Source organism: Heterodontus francisci, chromosome 46 (assembly GCF_036365525.1).
Source record: "Heterodontus francisci isolate sHetFra1 chromosome 46, sHetFra1.hap1, whole genome shotgun sequence".
In the NCBI taxonomy this organism is placed as follows: Eukaryota; Metazoa; Chordata; class Chondrichthyes; order Heterodontiformes; family Heterodontidae; genus Heterodontus; species Heterodontus francisci.
In genome coordinates this window covers 10,310,822-10,330,350 of record NC_090416.1, presented here as the reverse complement: position 1 = coordinate 10,330,350, position 19,529 = coordinate 10,310,822, and the positions used below count along the sequence as shown (strand labels likewise).

At 47.5% G+C, this 19,529-nt stretch overlaps 1 protein-coding gene across 6 annotated transcripts in view; it reads right to left on the bottom strand.

Moving 5' to 3' along the window:
- LOC137356788 (multiple epidermal growth factor-like domains protein 10) overlaps positions 1-19,529 on the bottom strand; it is a 128,203-nt gene that overhangs the window by 53,224 nt on the left and 55,450 nt on the right. For all 6 annotated transcript variants that reach the window (XM_068022555.1, XM_068022554.1, XM_068022549.1 and 3 more), the window contains exons 7-11: positions 5,289-5,535; positions 4,229-4,349; positions 3,478-3,614; positions 2,145-2,357; positions 539-713 (exon numbers count right to left, since the gene is read on the bottom strand). In XM_068022555.1, coding sequence (XP_067878656.1) covers positions 539-713; positions 2,145-2,357; positions 3,478-3,614; positions 4,229-4,349; positions 5,289-5,535 — 893 coding nt within the window. The remainder of the gene's footprint in view (positions 1-538; positions 714-2,144; positions 2,358-3,477; positions 3,615-4,228; positions 4,350-5,288; positions 5,536-19,529) is intronic.

The following is a 19,529-nucleotide window of genomic DNA, read 5'->3' as shown; positions in this document are numbered from 1 at the left end:
GTGGGCACCGCAGGGACTGGAGTGCATCGTCGACGCCGAGAATGGCATTTTAATTTGAGTTTTTGTTTATTTATCTGGTTTTAATAAAGTTATGTTAAAAATATAAGTGTGTATATAAAGGGGGCCTGAGGAATAAAGGCCCCCTCGACAAAAAAAAAAACGGGGGTTAGATACAGAGTAAAGCTCCCTCTAATAAGAAAACATTAAAAAAACGGGCTGCAATTTGCTTCTCGACTGATGATCGCCAATGACACTGGTCGGCCCTCTTGTGCTTCATCGGTTTGTCGATCTGCGTTTGGATTAATGGGGAGATGTTTTTTGCCGGACTCTGGGGAATCGTGCCCCATTGGCTCATTGGGGAGGTCACCACGTCGGTCAGGGGTCGTTCCCGGAGGAGAAAGGTCAGCGTTTGTAACCCACTATGCTGGCAGGTTTCCCCTCGCCCTCCCGTGCATTGTCCGAACCTGCACCCCACCCCCGTCTTCCCACCTCTCTCTCTCTCGCGATCATGGCCGATTTGGCCTGCGGAAAGTCTTACCATGTATCCCGGGGCGCAGATACAGCGCCCCGTCTCTGCGTCGCAACTCCCTCCGTTCAGGCACAGGCAGGGGTTCACGCACCCTACCCCATAGAACCTGGGGGGGCAGCTTTCATTGCACAAGCGGCCAGACCAGCCAGCTTTGCAGGCGCAGTCTCCTGTGACTGGGTGGCAGCTAGGAAAGAGACACAAGGCAGGGGGGTAAGTAACAGCAACTAGCCTCACAACGGAACTGCTTTCAACGGAAACTTATATCTCGACAGGGCCATAGATGTTGCCACAAAACACTCTGAGGCCTGTGGACAAATTTGACCCCGAGCCACATAACGAGATATTAGGGGACAGGTCAAAATCTCGGTCAAAGAGGTCGGTTTTTCAGGAGCGTCTTAAAGGAGGAGAAAGAGAGAGAGAGAGAGGCGGAGAGGTTTAGGGAGGGAATTCCAGAGCTTAGGGCCCCCCAGGCAGCTGAAGGCACGGCCGCCAATGGTGGAGCGATGGGAATCGGGGGGGATGAGCGAGAGGGCGGAATTGGGAGAGCGCAGAGATCTCGGAGGGTTGTAGGGTCTGGAGGAGGTGACAGAGATGGGGAGGGGGTGAGGAGGGATTTGAAAATGAGGATGAGAATTTTAAAATGGAGGCGTTGCTGGACCAGGAGCCAGTGTCGGTCAGCGAGCGCAGGGGGTGGGTGATGGGTGAATGGTTTGGAACCCCTAGTTCTGGAACGTAAAGGGTTGAAAACCAGGTTGGCCGACGTCAAGAGCCAGAATACAGTCTTCTTGTCGTTAGAGAACTGTTTATGTCAACCTTTCCGCCATCGGAATGTGGGCAGGACCGGCGGTTCATGGCCCATCCCCAGGATGCCCTTGTGGAGGCGATGGTGGGCTATCACCCTGAACCACTGGAGTCTCTCTCTCTCTCTCTCCTTTAAGACGTCCCTTAAAACCGACCTCTTTGACCGAGCTTTTGGTCGCCCGCCCCCTAATATCTCCTTACGTGGCCTCGGCGTCAAATTTTGTATGATTAACGCTCCTGTGAAGCACCTTGGGACATTTTATGATGTTAGAGGGCACTATATAAATTCAAGTTGTTGTAAATATTCCAAAACTAGGTGGTTGGGGGGGGGGCGGGGCATCAATATAAGACAGTCACTAATAAATCCAGTGGGGAATTCAGGAGAAACCTCTTTCCCCAGAGAGTGGTGAGAATGTGGAACTTGCTACCACAGGGAGTGGTTGAGGGGAATAGCGGAGATACATTTAAGGGGGAAGCTGGATAAACACATGAGGGAGAAAGGAATGGAAGGATATGCCGATAGGGTGAGATGGAGAGGGGGGGTTGGAGGAGGCTCGTGTGGAGCAGAAACACCAGCACGGAGCAGATGGGCCGAGTGGCCTGTTTCTGCGCTGTCGATTCAAACCTCCTGCACCCCAGGGGGCGTGAGAGACAGAACCTGCTATGGCTGCATTGCGGCGCGTGGCGGAGGTGTCGGAGCCCGCCACCACTCCGCGCCAGTGACCCGTGGTGAGATGTGTGGCGGGCTCATTCCCTGTGTGAAGACTCCCCCCCACCCCCCGCCACTCCCCGCCCGCTCCCCGCTGGCACCCACCTCTGAGTGTGGGCCGGGTCGCAGGGGCACTGCATGTTGCAGTCGTGGCCAAAGAGGCTCTCCTGGCACATGCTCTCCTCGCAGCGGGTGCCCTGGAACCCAGACTCACACAGGCACGCCCCGTCAATGTGCATGCACTTGGCTTTGTTCAGGCAGTCACAGGTTTGGCTGCAGTTCAGCCCATATCTCCCGAGCGGGCAGTCCTCCTGGCACCTAATGGACGGGAAGGGAGAGCACCGGTCAGTCTGGAGGCTCCTTATAGTTCGTCATTAGACCAAACCCCCAACTCCCCCAACACCCTCCCCTGAAGACCCAGTTTCTCATCAGCTATTTGACCACAAGGGGCATCACTAGCCCCCACGCACCCACTTTCCAGCAGGGCGATGATGGCTCCACGTCTCCACTCCCGAACCAGGGCCATCGCAGTCCCCCCCCACCCCCCACTCCTCGTGCCCACACTGGTCGCAGCTGTGATGAGCTAAGGGAACACAGACCCAGGAGAGAGGCCATCACATCAGGGTGGCTGTGTAACGCCCTGGGCAGCACTGGTTTATTCCCCATCCTCGTCCTGAACTGCTGGGGGAGTGGGGTGTGCTTTCATAGAGAACCCCCATTCACCCCTTACCCAACCCCCCCATTTACCCCTTACCCAAACCCCCCCCATTCACCCCCTTATCCTAAACCCATTCACCCCTTACCCAAACCCCATTCACCCCCTTACCCAAACTCCCCATTCACCCCCTTACCCAAACCCCCCATTCACCCCCTTACCCAAACTCCCCATTCACCCCCTTACCTAAACCCCCCATTCACCCCCTTACCCAAACCCCCCATTCATCCCCTTACCCAAACTCCATTTGCCCCTTACCCAAACTCCCCATTCAACCCTTACCGAAACCCCATTCATCCCCTTACCCAAACTCCCCATTCACCCCTTACCCAAACCCCCCATTCACCCCTTACCCAAACCCCCCATTCACCCCCTTACCCAAACCCCCCATTCATCCCCTTACCCAAACCCCATTCACCTCCTTACCCAAACCCCATTCAACCCTTACCGAAACCCCATTCACCCCCTTATCCAAACTCCATTTGCCCCTTACCCAAACCCCCCATTCACCCCCTTACCCAAACCCCATTCAACCCTTACCGAAACCCCATTCACCCCCTTACCCAAACTCCATTTGCCCCTTACCCAAACTCCCCATTCACCCCCTTACCCAAACCCCACATTTCTGTCCATGCCAGTCGGTTCCTTCCGGAGTGGCGAGGCAGGTGGGGGGAGCCCAGTGAAGGGGAGCGAGTCAGAGACAGTACGTGAAGTGAACCTCACCTTACTCCTGTGTACCCGGCAGCACACTGGCATTGTCCCATGGCGCGATCGCACTGCCCCCCGTTGTGGCAGTGACACTGCTGGCTACAGTTCACCCCGAACCTATCCTGGGGACAGGGCAGAGTGCACACTGAGCCCTGGGCCCGTCCGCAGGAGGGGAAACAGAAAGCAAATGGCATTAGATTCCAGTCCATGCAGAGCGGGAAATGAGGAGGGGAGAGTGAGGCGGGGGGGTGGGGTTGGGGGGGGGGGGGTGCGGATAATGGGAGGGTGACGTAACGGCGAGAGTGAGCGTGAGCTGAGCAGAGGCACCAAATCCCAGACATTATTTCAAACGGCTGCCTGTTTGCCTTCTCTCTCACAGCGGCTCTCCTCCAGGGGTGAGGGGTCAGGGCTGTGTGACCCTCAGGGGTGAGGGGTCACTGACACCAGGTCTATTTGACCCTCAGGGGTGAAGGGTCACTGACAGCAGGCCTGTGCGGCCTAGGTGCTCAATGAGCAGGGTGACAAGCCTCGGGTCCTCGTGGAGAATGAGATATACCCAGACCGGGTGAGCCTCAGGCCTACAAGGCCCACAGGTAATGGTGGACAGAGTCACGGTGAATTTCGTGCAGTAATCTAGTGACCAGAAATGAAATCCCAACGGTGAAAACCAAGAGAGCTAGATTAGCTTACAAGCAATGGCAACTGCTTCATGCATGGCACCAGATCCCACGCCATCCCCTACCTGACCACCGGCCTGCCAACTTACCATCCAGCCCGCGGGACAGAGGCACGGACCGCCCGCAGGGTGACAGCTCCCGCCATTTTGACACGGGCAGTGGGGTCCGCAGGCTTCCTTCCCGTCCGAGTCCAGGCAGAGCTGCTCGCAGCTGAACGGGAGAGGGGAGTGGGAAACAAAGCACAGGCCTCAGGCTCCACCGTACTTCAAACTCTCAGCGCGTCACGCGACGGTGGGGCGGTGGTGGCGGGGGCGGGGGCGGGGGCCCGTGTTGCCGCACGATCGGCAGGTGGGAGAATTCGAGGGGGGGGGGTTGGTGCCGGGGCGCGAGGGGGTTTCTGTGCCCGCCAATCACCATGCGGTGAGAGGCCTCGGACACGCGGTCAGAGGAGGGGAGGGGGGCTAACCCGTCAGCGCCAATTTGAGAAGGCCTCTCTTCTCTGGGAATTGATCGGAAGCCGGCACGTGTACATCTGCATGGCGCGCTCGCTCTGCCATCTCTGTCGCCTCCTCCAGCCCCTACAACCCTCCGAGATCTCTTCCCTCCTCCAATTCCGCCCTCTCGCCCATCCCCCTCCCCCCGATTCCCATCGCTCCACCATTGGCGGCGGTGCCTTCAGCTGCCTGGGAGCTCTGGAATTCCCTCCCTAAACCTCTCCGCCTCTCTCTCTCCTTTAAGACGCTCCTTAAAACCGACCTCTTTGACCGAGCTTTTGGTCGCCTATCCCCCAATATCTCCTTACATGGCTCAGGGTCAAATTCTATCTGATAACGCTCCCACGAAGCGCCTTACTAGATGATATATAAATGCAATATGATGTTGAACCAAGGCAGATGGATTTGGGTTAAGACTCAAGGGGCTCAGTGACCTCCTCTCGTTCCGATCTTCCTTACAAACACGGAGTGGGATGGGGGAAGGAGGTGTCACTGGACAGTGACTGTGAGCTGGAAGCCGGGTTTACCTGGTTTCTGAGATTTGCCCCCTCGCGAAGTGGGGAAAGGGGCCCGTTTAAAAGCGCGGCACGCATTCCCGGCCGGGACGCCGAACGTATAAACAGAAAAGGCACCGGCACCGGACACGGTGACTCACAGTCCGCCGGTAGTTCCCTCGGCACAGAGGCACTCTCCGGATTTGCGGTCGCAGGTCGCCCCGTTCTGGCATCTGCAGCGCTGGAGGCAGCCCTGCCCGTAGGTCCCCGGGGGGCAAGGGTCCTCGCAGGTGGGCCCCATGTAACCGGCGGCACAAGAGCAGAGCCCGGTGAGGGGGTCACACTGCGATCCGTTGCCGCACGCACACCGCTGAGTACAGTTATGTCCCCAAAACAGGTCAGAGCATGCTGTCAGAGAGAGAGAGAACAGAGAAAATTCATTAGATTCCAGACTGTAACTCACTCCCGGGTATCTGTTATTCTATATATAAACCCCCCCGAACCCCTCGATTAGATTCCAGTCTGTAACTCACTCCCGGGTATCTGTTATTCTATATATAAACCACCCGAACCCCTCGATTAGATTCCAGTCTGTAACTCACTCCCGGGTATCTGTTATTCTATATATAAACCACCCGAACCCCTCGATTAGATTCCAGTCTGTAACTCACTCCCGGGTATCTGTTATTCTATATATAAACCCCCCCGAACCCCTCGATTAGATTCCAGTCTGTAACTCACTCCCAGGTATCTGTTATTCTATATATAAACCACCCGAACCCCTCGATTAGATTCCAGTCTGTAACTCACTCCCGGGTATCTGTTATTCTATATATAAACAACCCGAACCCCTCGATTAGATTCCAGTCTGTAACTCACTCCCAGGTATCTGTTATTCTATATATAAACCCCCCGAACCCCTCGATTAGATTCCAGTCTGTAACTCACTCCCAGGTATCTGTTATTCTATATATAAACCACCCGAACCCCTCGATTAGATTCCAGTCTGTAACTCACTCCCAGGTATCTGTTATTCTATATATAAACCACCCGAACCCCTCGATTAGATTCCAGTCTGTAACTCACTCCCGGGTATCTGTTATTCGATATATAAACGACCCCGAACCCCTCAATTAGATTCCAGTCTGTAACTCACTCCCGGGTATCAGTGATTCTATATATAGACCACCCGAACCCCTCGATTAGATTCCAGCCTGTAACTCACTCCCGGGTATCTGTTATTCTATATATAAACCACCCGAACCCCTCGATTAGATTCCAGCCTGTAACTCACTCCCGGGTATCTGTTATTCTATATATAAACCACCCGAACCCCTCGATTAGATTCCAGTCTGTAACTCACTCCCAGGTATCTGTTATTCTATATATAAACCCCCCCGAACCCCTCAATTAGATTCCAGTCTGTAACTCACTCCCGGGTATCTGTTATTCTATATATAAACCACCCGAACCCCTCGATTAGATTCCAGTCTGTAACTCACTCCCGGGTATCTGTTATTCTATATATAAACCACGCGAACCCCTCGATTAGATTCCAGTCTGTAACTCACTCCCGGGTATCTGTTATTCTATATATAAACCACCCCGAACCCCTCGATTAGATTCCAGTCTGTAACTCACTCCCGGGTATCTGTTATTCGATATATAAACCACCCGAACCCCTCGATTAGATTCCAGTCTGTAACTCACTCCCGGGTATCTGTTATTCTATATATAAACCACGCGAACCCCTCGATTGGATTCCAATCTGTAACTCACTCCCGGGTATCTGTTTTTCTATATATAAACCACCCGAACCCCTCGATTAGATTCCAGTCAGTAACTCACACCCGGGTATCTGTTATTCTATATATAAACCACCCGAACCCCTCGATTAGATTCCAGTCAGTAACTCACTCCCGGGTATCTGTTATTCTATATATAAACCCCCCGAACCCCTCGATTAGATTCCAGTCTGTAACTCACTCCCGGGTATCTGTTATTCTATATATAAACCACCCCGAACCCCTCGATTAGATTCCAGTCTGTAACTCGCTCCCAGGTATCTGTTATTCTATATATAAACCCCCCGAACCCCTCGATTAGATTCCAGTCTGTAACTCACTCCCGGGTATCTGTTATTCTATATATAAACCACCCGAACCCCTCGATTAGATTCCAGTCTGTAACTCACTCCCGGGTATCTGTTATTCTATATATAAACCACCCGAACCCCTCGATTAGATTCCAGTCTGGAACTCACTCCCGGGTATCTGTTATTCTATATATAAACCACCCGAACCCCTCGATTAGATTCCAGTCTGTAACTCACTCCCGGGTATCTGTTATTCTATATATAAACCCCCCGAACCCCTCGATTAGATTCCAGTCTGTAACTCACTCCCGGGTATCTGTTATTCTATATATAAACCACCCGAACCCCTCGATTAGATTCCAGTCTGTAACTCACTCCCGGGTATCTGTTATTCTATATATAAACCACCCGAACCCCTCGATTAGATTCCAGTCTGTAACTCACTCCCGGGTATCTGTTATTCTATATATAAACCACCCGAACCCCTCGATTAGATTCCAGTCTGTAACTCACTCCCGGGTATCTGTTATTCTATATATAAACCCCCCGAACCCCTCGATTAGATTCCAGTCTGTAACTCACTCCCGGGTATCAGTGATTCTATATATAAACCCCCCGAACCCCTCGATTAGATTCCAGTCTGCAACTCACTCCCAGGTATCTGTTATTCTATATATAAAACACCCGAACCCCTCGATTAGATTCCTGTCTGTAACTCACTCCCGGGTATCTGTTATTCTATATATAAAACACCCGAACCCCTCGATTAGATTCCAGTCTGTAACTCACTCCCGGGTATCTGTTATTCTATATATAAACCACCCCGAACCCCTCGATTAGATTCCAGTCTGTAACTCACTCCCGGGTATCTGTTATTCTATATATAAACCACCCGAACCCCTCGATTAGATTCCAGTCTGTAACTCACTCCCGGGTATCTGTTATTCTATATATAAACCCCCCCGACCCCCTCGATTAGATTCCAGTCTGTAACTCACTCCCGGGTATCTGTTATTCTATATATAAACCACCCGAACCCCTCGATTAGATTCCAGTCTGTAACTCACTCCCGGGTATCTGTTATTCTATATATAAACCCCCCCGAACCACTCGATTAGATTCCAGTCTGTAACTCACTCCCGGGTATCTGTTATTCTATATATAAACCACCCGAACCCCTCGATTAGATTCCAGTCTGTAACTCACTCCCGGGTATCTGTTATTCTATATATAAACCACCCCAAACCCCTCGATTAGATTCCAGTCTGTAACTCACTCCCGGGTATCTGTTATTCTATATATAAACCACGCGAACCCCTCGATTAGATTCCAGTCTGTAACTCACTCCCGGGTATCTGTTATTCTATATATAAACCTCCCAAACCCCTCGATTAGATTCCAGTCTGTAACTCACTCCAGGGTATCTGTTATTCTATATATAAACCACCCGAACCCCTCGATTAGATTCCAGTCTGTAACTCACTCCCGGGTATCTGTTATTCTATATATAAACCACCCGAACCCCTCGATTAGATTCCAGTCTGTAACTCACTCCCGGGTATCTGTTATTCTATATATAAACCACCCGAACCCCTCGATTAGATTCCAGTCTGTAACTCACTCCCGGGTATCTGTTATTCTATATATAAACCACCCGAACCCCTCGATTAGATTCCAGTCTGTAACTCACTCCCAGGTATCTGTTATTCTATATATAAACCCCCCCGAACCCCTCAATTAGATTCCAGTCTGTAACTCACTCCCGGGTATCTGTTATTCTATATATAAACCACCCGAACCCCTCGATTAGATTCCAGTCTGTAACTCACTCCCGGGTATCTGTTATTCTATATATAAACCACCCGAACCCCTCGATTAGATTCCAGTCTGGAACTCACTCCCGGGTATCTGTTATTCTATATATAAACCACCCGAACCCCTCGATTAGATTCCAGTCTGTAACTCACTCCCGGGTATCTGTTATTCTATATATAAACCCCCCGAACCCCTCGATTAGATTCCAGTCTGTAACTCACTCCCGGGTATCTGTTATTCTATATATAAACCACCCGAACCCCTCGATTAGATTCCAGTCTGTAACTCACTCCCGGGTATCTGTTATTCTATATATAAACCACCCGAACCCCTCGATTAGATTCCAGTCTGTAACTCACTCCCGGGTATCTGTTATTCTATATATAAACCACCCGAACCCCTCGATTAGATTCCAGTCTGTAACTCACTCCCGGGTATCTGTTATTCTATATATAAACCCCCCGAACCCCTCGATTAGATTCCAGTCTGTAACTCACTCCCGGGTATCAGTGATTCTATATATAAACCCCCCGAACCCCTCGATTAGATTCCAGTCTGCAACTCACTCCCAGGTATCTGTTATTCTATATATAAAACACCCGAACCCCTCGATTAGATTCCTGTCTGTAACTCACTCCCGGGTATCTGTTATTCTATATATAAAACACCCGAACCCCTCGATTAGATTCCAGTCTGTAACTCACTCCCGGGTATCTGTTATTCTATATATAAACCACCCCGAACCCCTCGATTAGATTCCAGTCTGTAACTCACTCCCGGGTATCTGTTATTCTATATATAAACCACCCGAACCCCTCGATTAGATTCCAGTCTGTAACTCACTCCCGGGTATCTGTTATTCTATATATAAACCCCCCCGACCCCCTCGATTAGATTCCAGTCTGTAACTCACTCCCGGGTATCTGTTATTCTATATATAAACCACCCGAACACCTCGATTAGATTCCAGTCTGTAACTCACTCCCGGGTATCTGTTATTCTATATATAAACCCCCCCGAACCACTCGATTAGATTCCAGTCTGTAACTCACTCCCGGGTATCTGTTATTCTATATATAAACCACCCGAACCCCTCGATTAGATTCCAGTCTGTAACTCACTCCCGGGTATCTGTTATTCTATATATAAACCACCCCAAACCCCTCGATTAGATTCCAGTCTGTAACTCACTCCCGGGTATCTGTTATTCTATATATAAACCACGCGAACCCCTCGATTAGATTCCAGTCTGTAACTCACTCCCGGGTATCTGTTATTCTATATATAAACCTCCCAAACCCCTCGATTAGATTCCAGTCTGTAACTCACTCCCGGGTATCTGTTATTCTATATATAAACCACCCGAACCCCTCGATTAGATTCCAGTCTGTAACTCACTCCCGGGTATCTGTTATTCTATATATAAACCACCCGAACCCCTCGATTAGATTCCAGTCTGTAACTCACTCCCGGGTATCTGTTATTCTATATATAAACCACCCGAACCCCTCGATTAGATTCCAGTCTGTAACTCACTCCCGGGTATCTGTTATTCTATATATAAACCACCCGAACCCCTCGATTAGATTCCAGTCTGTAACTCACTCCCAGGTATCTGTTATTCTATATATAAACCCCCCCGAACCCCTCAATTAGATTCCAGTCTGTAACTCACTCCCGGGTATCTGTTATTCTATATATAAACCACCCGAACCCCTCGATTAGATTCCAGTCTGTAACTCACTCCCGGGTATCTGTTATTCTATATATAAACCACCCGAACCCCTCGATTAGATTCCAGTCTGTAACTCACTCCCGGGTATCTGTTATTCTATATATAAACCACCCGAACCCCTCGATTAGATTCCAGTCTGTAACTCACTCCCGGGTATCTGTTATTCTATATATAAACCACCCGAACCCCTCGATTAGATTCCAGTCTGTAACTCACTCCCGGGTATCTGTTATTCTATATATAAACCACCCGAACCCCTCGATTAGATTCCAGTCTGTAACTCACTCCTGGGTATCTGTTATTCTATATATAAACCCCCCGAACCCCTCGATTAGATTCCAGTCTGTAACTCACTCCCGGGTATCTGTTATTCTATATGTAAACCACCCCGAACCCCTCGATTAGATTCCAGTCTGTAACTCACTCCCGGGTATCTGTTATTCTATATATAAACCACCCGAACTCCTCGATTAGATTCCAGTCTGTAACTCACTCCCGGGTATCTGTTATTCTATATATAAACCCCCCGAACCCCTCGATTAGATTCCAGTCTGTAACTCACTCCCGGGTATCTGTTATTCTATATATAAACCACCCGAACCCCTCGATTAGATTCCAGTCTGTAACTCACTCCCGGGTATCTGTTATTCTATATATAAACCCCCCGAACCCCTCGATTAGATTCCAGTCTGTAACTCACTCCCGGGTATCTGTTATTCTATATGTAAACCCCCCGAACCCCTCGATTAGATTCCAGTCTGTAACTCACTCCCGGGTATCTGTTATTCTATATATAAACCACCCGAACCCCTCGATTAGATTCCAGTCTGTAACTCACTCCCGGGTATCTGTTATTCTATATATAAACCACCCGAACCCCTCGATTAGATTCCAGTCTGTAACTCACTCCTGGGTATCTGTTATTCTATATATAAACCCACCGAAACCCCTCGATTAGATTCCAGTCTGTAACTCACTCCCGGGTATCTGTTATTCTATATATAAACCCACCGAAACCCCTCGATTAGATTCCAGTCTGTAACTCACTCCCGGGTATCTGTTATTCTATATATAAACCCCCCGAACCCCTCGATTAGATTCCAGTCTGTAACTCACTCCCGGGTATCTGTTATTCTATATATAAACTCCCCGAACCCCTCGATTAGATTCCAGTCTGTAACTCACTCCCGGTTATCTATTATTCTATATATAAACCACCCGAACCCCTCGATTAGAATCCAGTCTGTAACTCACTCCTGGGTATCTGTTATTCTATATATAAACCCCCCGAACCCCTCGATTAGATTCCAGTCTGTAACTCACTCCCGGGTATCTATTATTCGATATATAAACCCCCCGAACCCCTCGATTAGATTCCAGTCTGTAACTCACTCCCGGGTATCTGTTATTCTATATATAAACCCACCGAAACCCCTCGATTAGATTCCAGTCTGTAACTCACTCCCGGGTATCTATTATTCTATATATAAACCACCCGAACCCCTCGATTAGATTCCAGTCTGTAACTCACTCCCAGGTATCTGTTATTCTATATATAAACCACCCGAACCCCTCGATTAGATTCCAGTCTGTAACTCACTCCCGGGTATCTGTTATTCTATATATAAACCCCCCGAACCCCTCGATTAGATTCCAGTCTGTAACTCACTCCCGGGTATCTATTATTCGATATATAAACCACCCGAACCCCTCGATTAGATTCCAGTCTGTAACTCACTCCCGGGTATCTGTTATTCTATATATAAACCCACCGAAACCCCTCGATTAGATTCCAGTCTGTAACTCACTCCCGGGTATCTGTTATTCTATATATAAACCCACCGAAACCCCTCGATTAGATTCCAGTCTGTAACTCACTCCCGGGTATCTGTTATTCTATATATAAACCCCCCGAACCCCTCGATTAGATTCCAGTCTGTAACTCACTCCCGGGTATCTGTTATTCTATATATAAACTCCCCGAACCCCTCGATTAGATTCCAGTCTGTAACTCACTCCCGGTTATCTATTATTCTATATATAAACCACCCGAACCCCTCGATTAGATTCCAGTCTGTAACTCACTCCCAGGTATCTGTTATTCTATATATAAACCCCCCAAACCCCTCGATTAGATTCCAGTCTGTAACTCACTCCCGGGTATCTATTATTCGATATATAAACCCCCCGAACCCCTCGATTAGATTCCAGTCTGTAACTCACTCCCGGGTATCTGTTATTCTATATATAAACCCACCGAAACCCCTCGATTAGATTCCAGTCTGTAACTCACTCCCGGGTATCTATTATTCTATATATAAACCACCCGAACCCCTCGATTAGATTCCAGTCTGTAACTCACTCCCGGGTATCTGTTATTCCATATATAAACCCACCGAAACCCCTCGATTAGATTCCAGTCTGTAACTCACTCCCGGGTATCTGTTATTCTATATATAAACCACACGAGCCCCTCGATTAGATTCCAAATTGTAACTCACTCCCGGGTATCTGTTATTCTATATATAGACCCCCTGAACCTCTCGATTAGATTCCAGTCTGTAACTCACTCCCGGGTATCTGTTATTCTGTATATAAACCCCCCGACTCCCTCGATTAGATTCCAGTCTGTAACTCACTCCCGGGTATCTGTTATTCTATATATAAACCCCCCGAACCCCTCGATTAGATTCCAGTCTGTAACTCACTCCCGGGTACCTGTTATTCTATATATAAACCACCCCGAACCCCTCGAATAGATTCCAGTCTGTAACTCACTCCCGGGTATCTGTTATTCTATATATAAACCCCCCGAACCCCTCGATTAGATTCCAGTCTGTAACTCACTCCCGGGTACCTGTTATTCTATATATAAACCACCCCGAACCCCTCGATTAGATTCCAGTCTGTAACTCACTCCCGGGTATCTATTATTCTATATATAAACCACACGAACCCCTCGATTAGATTCCAGTCTGTAACTCACTCCCGGGTATCTGTTATTCTATATATAGACCCCCTGAACCCCTCGATTAGATTCCTGCCTGTAACTCACTCCCGGGTATCTGTTATTCTATATATAAACCACCCCGAACCCCTCGATTAGATTCCAGTCTGTAACTCACTCCCGGGAATCTGTTATTCTATATATAAACCACACGAACCCCTCGATTAGATTCCAGTCTGTAACTCACTCCCGGGTATCTGTTATTCTATATATAAACCACCCGAACCCCTCGATTAGATTCCAGTCTGTAACTCACTCCCGGGTATCTGTTATTCTATATATAAACCACCCCGAACCCCTCGATTAGATTCCAGTCTGTAACTCACTCCCGGGTATCTGTTATTCTATATATAAACCCCCCCGAACCCCTCGATTAGATTCCAGTCTGTAACTCACTCCCAGTTATCTGTTATTCTATATATAAACCACCCCGAACCCCTCGATTAGATTCCAGTCTGTAACTCACTCCCGGGTATCTGTTATTCTATATATAAACCCCCCCGAACCCCTCGATTAGATTCCAGTCTGTAACTCACTCCCAGGTATCTGTTATTCTATATATAAAACACCCGAACCCCTCGATTAGATTCCTGTCTGTAACTCACTCCCGGGTATCTGTTATTCTATATATAAACCTCCCAAACCCCTCGATTAGATTCCAGTCTGTAACTCACTCCCGGGTATCTGTTATTCTATATATAAACCACCCGAACCCCTCGATTAGATTCCAGTCTGTAACTCACTCCCGGGTATCTGTTATTCTATATATAAACCACCCGAACCCCTCGATTAGATTCCAGTCTGTAACTCACTCCCGGGTATCTGTTATTCTATATATAAACCACCCGAACCCCTCGATTAGATTCCAGTCTGTAACTCACTCCCGGGTATCTGTTATTCTATATATAAACCACCCGAACCCCTCGATTAGATTCCAGTCTGTAACTCACTCCCCGGTATCTGTTATTCTATATATAAACCCCCCCGAACCCCTCAATTAGATTCCAGTCTGTAACTCACTCCCGGGTATCTGTTATTCTATATATAAACCACCCGAACCCCTCGATTAGATTCCAGTCTGTAACTCACTCCCGGGTATCTGTTATTCTATATATAAACCACCCGAACCCCTCGATTAGATTCCAGTCTGGAACTCACTCCCGGGTATCTGTTATTCTATATATAAACCACCCGAACCCCTCGATTAGATTCCAGTCTGTAACTCACTCCCGGGTATCTGTTATTCTATATATAAACCCCCCGAACCCCTCGATTAGATTCCAGTCTGTAACTCACTCCCGGGTATCTGTTATTCTATATATAAACCACCCGAACCCCTCGATTAGATTCCAGTCTGTAACTCACTCCCGGGTATCTGTTATTCTATATATAAACCACCCGAACCCCTCGATTAGATTCCAGTCTGTAACTCACTCCCGGGTATCTGTTATTCTATATATAAACCACCCGAACCCCTCGATTAGATTCCAGTCTGTAACTCACTCCCGGGTATCTGTTATTCTATATATAAACCCCCCGAACCCCTCGATTAGATTCCAGTCTGTAACTCACTCCCGGGTATCAGTGATTCTATATATAAACCCCCCGAACCCCTCGATTAGATTCCAGTCTGCAACTCACTCCCAGGTATCTGTTATTCTATATATAAAACACCCGAACCCCTCGATTAGATTCCTGTCTGTAACTCACTCCCGGGTATCTGTTATTCTATATATAAAACACCCGAACCCCTCGATTAGATTCCAGTCTGTAACTCACTCCCGGGTATCTGTTATTCTATATATAAACCACCCCGAACCCCTCGATTAGATTCCAGTCTGTAACTCACTCCCGGGTATCTGTTATTCTATATATAAACCACCCGAACCCCTCGATTAGATTCCAGTCTGTAACTCACTCCCGGGTATCTGTTATTCTATATATAAACCCCCCCGACCCCCTCGATTAGATTCCAGTCTGTAACTCACTCCCGGGTATCTGTTATTCTATATATAAACCACCCGAACACCTCGATTAGATTCCAGTCTGTAACTCACTCCCGGGTATCTGTTATTCTATATATAAACCCCCCCGAACCACTCGATTAGATTCCAGTCTGTAACTCACTCCCGGGTATCTGTTATTCTATATATAAACCACCCGAACCCCTCGATTAGATTCCAGTCTGTAACTCACTCCCGGGTATCTGTTATTCTATATATAAACCACCCCAAACCCCTCGATTAGATTCCAGTCTGTAACTCACTCCCGGGTATCTGTTATTCTATATATAAACCACGCGAACCCCTCGATTAGATTCCAGTCTGTAACTCACTCCCGGGTATCTGTTATTCTATATATAAACCTCCCAAACCCCTCGATTAGATTCCAGTCTGTAACTCACTCCCGGGTATCTGTTATTCTATATATAAACCACCCGAACCCCTCGATTAGATTCCAGTCTGTAACTCACTCCCGGGTATCTGTTATTCTATATATAAACCACCCGAACCCCTCGATTAGATTCCAGTCTGTAACTCACTCCCGGGTATCTGTTATTCTATATATAAACCACCCGAACCCCTCGATTAGATTCCAGTCTGTAACTCACTCCCGGGTATCTGTTATTCTATATATAAACCACCCGAACCCCTCGATTAGATTCCAGTCTGTAACTCACTCCCAGGTATCTGTTATTCTATATATAAACCCCCCCGAACCCCTCAATTAGATTCCAGTCTGTAACTCACTCCCGGGTATCTGTTATTCTATATATAAACCACCCGAACCCCTCGATTAGATTCCAGTCTGTAACTCACTCCCGGGTATCTGTTATTCTATATATAAACCACCCGAACCCCTCGATTAGATTCCAGTCTGTAACTCACTCCCGGGTATCTGTTATTCTATATATAAACCACCCGAACCCCTCGATTAGATTCCAGTCTGTAACTCACTCCCGGGTATCTGTTATTCTATATATAAACCCCCCGAACCCCTCGATTAGATTCCAGTCTGTAACTCACTCCCGGGTATCAGTGATTCTATATATAAACCCCCCGAACCCCTCGATTAGATTCCAGTCTGTAACTCACTCCCAGGTATCTGTTATTCTATATATAAAACACCCGAACCCCTCGATTAGATTCCTGTCTGTAACTCACTCCCGGGTATCTGTTATTCTATATATAAAACACCCGAACCCCTCGATTAGATTCCAGTCTGTAACTCACTCCCGGGTATCTGTTATTCTATATATAAACCACCCTGAACCCCTCGATTAGATTCCAGTCTGTAACTCACTCCCGGGTATCTGTTATTCTATATATAAACCACCCGAACCCCTCGATTAGATTCCAGTCTGTAACTCACTCCCGGGTATCTGTTATTCTATATATAAACCACCCGAACCCCTCGATTAGATTCCAGTCTGTAACTCACTCCCGGGTATCTGTTATTCTATATATAAACCACCCGAACCCCTCGATTAGATTCCAGTCTGTAACTCACTCCCGGGTATCTGTTATTCTATATATAAACCCCCCCGAACCCCTCGATTAGATTCCAGTCTGTAACTCACTCCCGGGTATCTGTTATTCTATATATAAACCACCCGAACCCCTCGATTAGATTCCAGTCTGTAACTCACTCCCGGGTATCTGTTATTCTATATATAAACCACCCCAAACCCCTCGATTAGATTCCAGTCTGTAACTCACTCCCGGGTATCTGTTATTCTATATATAAACCACGCGAACCCCTCGATTAGATTCCAGTCTGTAACTCACTCCCGGGTATCTGTTATTCTATATATAAACCTCCCAAACCCCTCGATTAGATTCCAGTCTGTAACTCACTCCCGGGTATCTGTTATTCTATATATAAACCACCCGAACCCCTCGATTAGATTCCAGTCTGTAACTCACTCCCGGGTATCTGTTATTCTATATATAAACCACCCGAACCCCTCGATTAGATTCCAGTCTGTAACTCACTCCCGGGTATCTGTTATTCTATATATAAACCACCCGAACCCCTCGATTAGATTCCAGTCTGTAACTCACTCCCGGGTATCTGTTATTCTATATATAAACCACCCGAACCCCTCGATTAGATTCCAGTCTGTAACTCACTCCCGGGTATCTGTTATTCTATATATAAACCACCCGAACCCCTCGATTAGATTCCAGTCTGTAACTCACTCCTGGGTATCTGTTATTCTATATATAAACCCCCCGAACCCCTCGATTAGATTCCAGTCTGTAACTCACTCCCGGGTATCTGTTATTCTATATGTAAACCACCCCGAACCCCTCGATTAGATTCCAGTCTGTAACTCACTCCCGGGTATCTGTTATTCTATATATAAACCACCCGAACCCCTCGATTAGATTCCAGTCTGTAACTCACTCCCGGGTATCTGTTATTCTATATATAAACCCCCCGAACCCCTCGATTAGATTCCAGTCTGTAACTCACTCCCGGGTATCTGTTATTCTATATATAAACCACCCGAACCCCTCGATTAGATTCCAGTCTGTAACTCACTCCCGGGTATCTGTTATTCTATATATAAACCCCCCGAACCCCTCGATTAGATTCCAGTCTGTAACTCACTCCCGGGTATCTGTTATTCTATATGTAAACCCCCCGAACCCCTCGATTAGATTCCAGTCTGTTACTCACTCCCGGGTATCTGTTATTCTATATATAAACCACCCGAACCCCTCGATTAGATTCCAGTCTGTAACTCACTCCCGGGTATCTGTTATTCTATATATAAACCACCCGAACCCCTCGATTAGATTCCAGTCTGTAACTCACTCCTGGGTATCTGTTATTCTATATATAAACCCACCGAAACCCCTCGATTAGATTCCAGTCTGTAACTCACTCCCGGGTATCTGTTATTCTATATATAAACCCACCGAAACCCCTCGATTAGATTCCAGTCTGTAACTCACTCCCGGGTATCTGTTATTCTATATATAAACCCCCCGAACCCCTCGATTAGATTCCAGTCTGTAACTCACTCCCGGGTATCTGTTATTCTATATATAAACTCCCCGAACCCCTCGATTAGATTCCAGTCTGTAACTCACTCCCGGTTATCTATTATTCTATATATAAACCACCCGAACCCCTCGATTAGAATCCAGTCTGTAACTCACTCCTGGGTATCTGTTATTCTATATATAAACCCCCCGAACCCCTCGATTAGATTCCAGTCTGTAACTCACTCCCGGGTATCTATTATTCGATATATAAACCCCCCGAACCCCTCGATTAGATTCCAGTCTGTAACTCACTCCCGGGTATCTGTTATTCTATATATAAACCCACCGAAACCCCTCGATTAGATTCCAGTCTGTAACTCACTCCCGGGTATCTATTATTCTATATATAAACCACCCGAACCCCTCGATTAGATTCCAGTCTGTAACTCACTCCCAGGTATCTGTTATTCTATATATAAACCACCCGAACCCCTCGATTAGATTCCAGTCTGTAACTCACTCCCGGGTATCTGTTATTCTATATATAAACCCCCCGAACCCCTCGATTAGATTCCAGTCTGTAACTCACTCCCGGGTATCTATTATTCGATATATAAACCACCCGAACCCCTCGATTAGATTCCAGTCTGTAACTCACTCCCGGGTATCTGTTATTCTATATATAAACCCACCGAAACCCCTCGATTAGATTCCAGTCTGTAACTCACTCCCGGGTATCTGTTATTCTATATA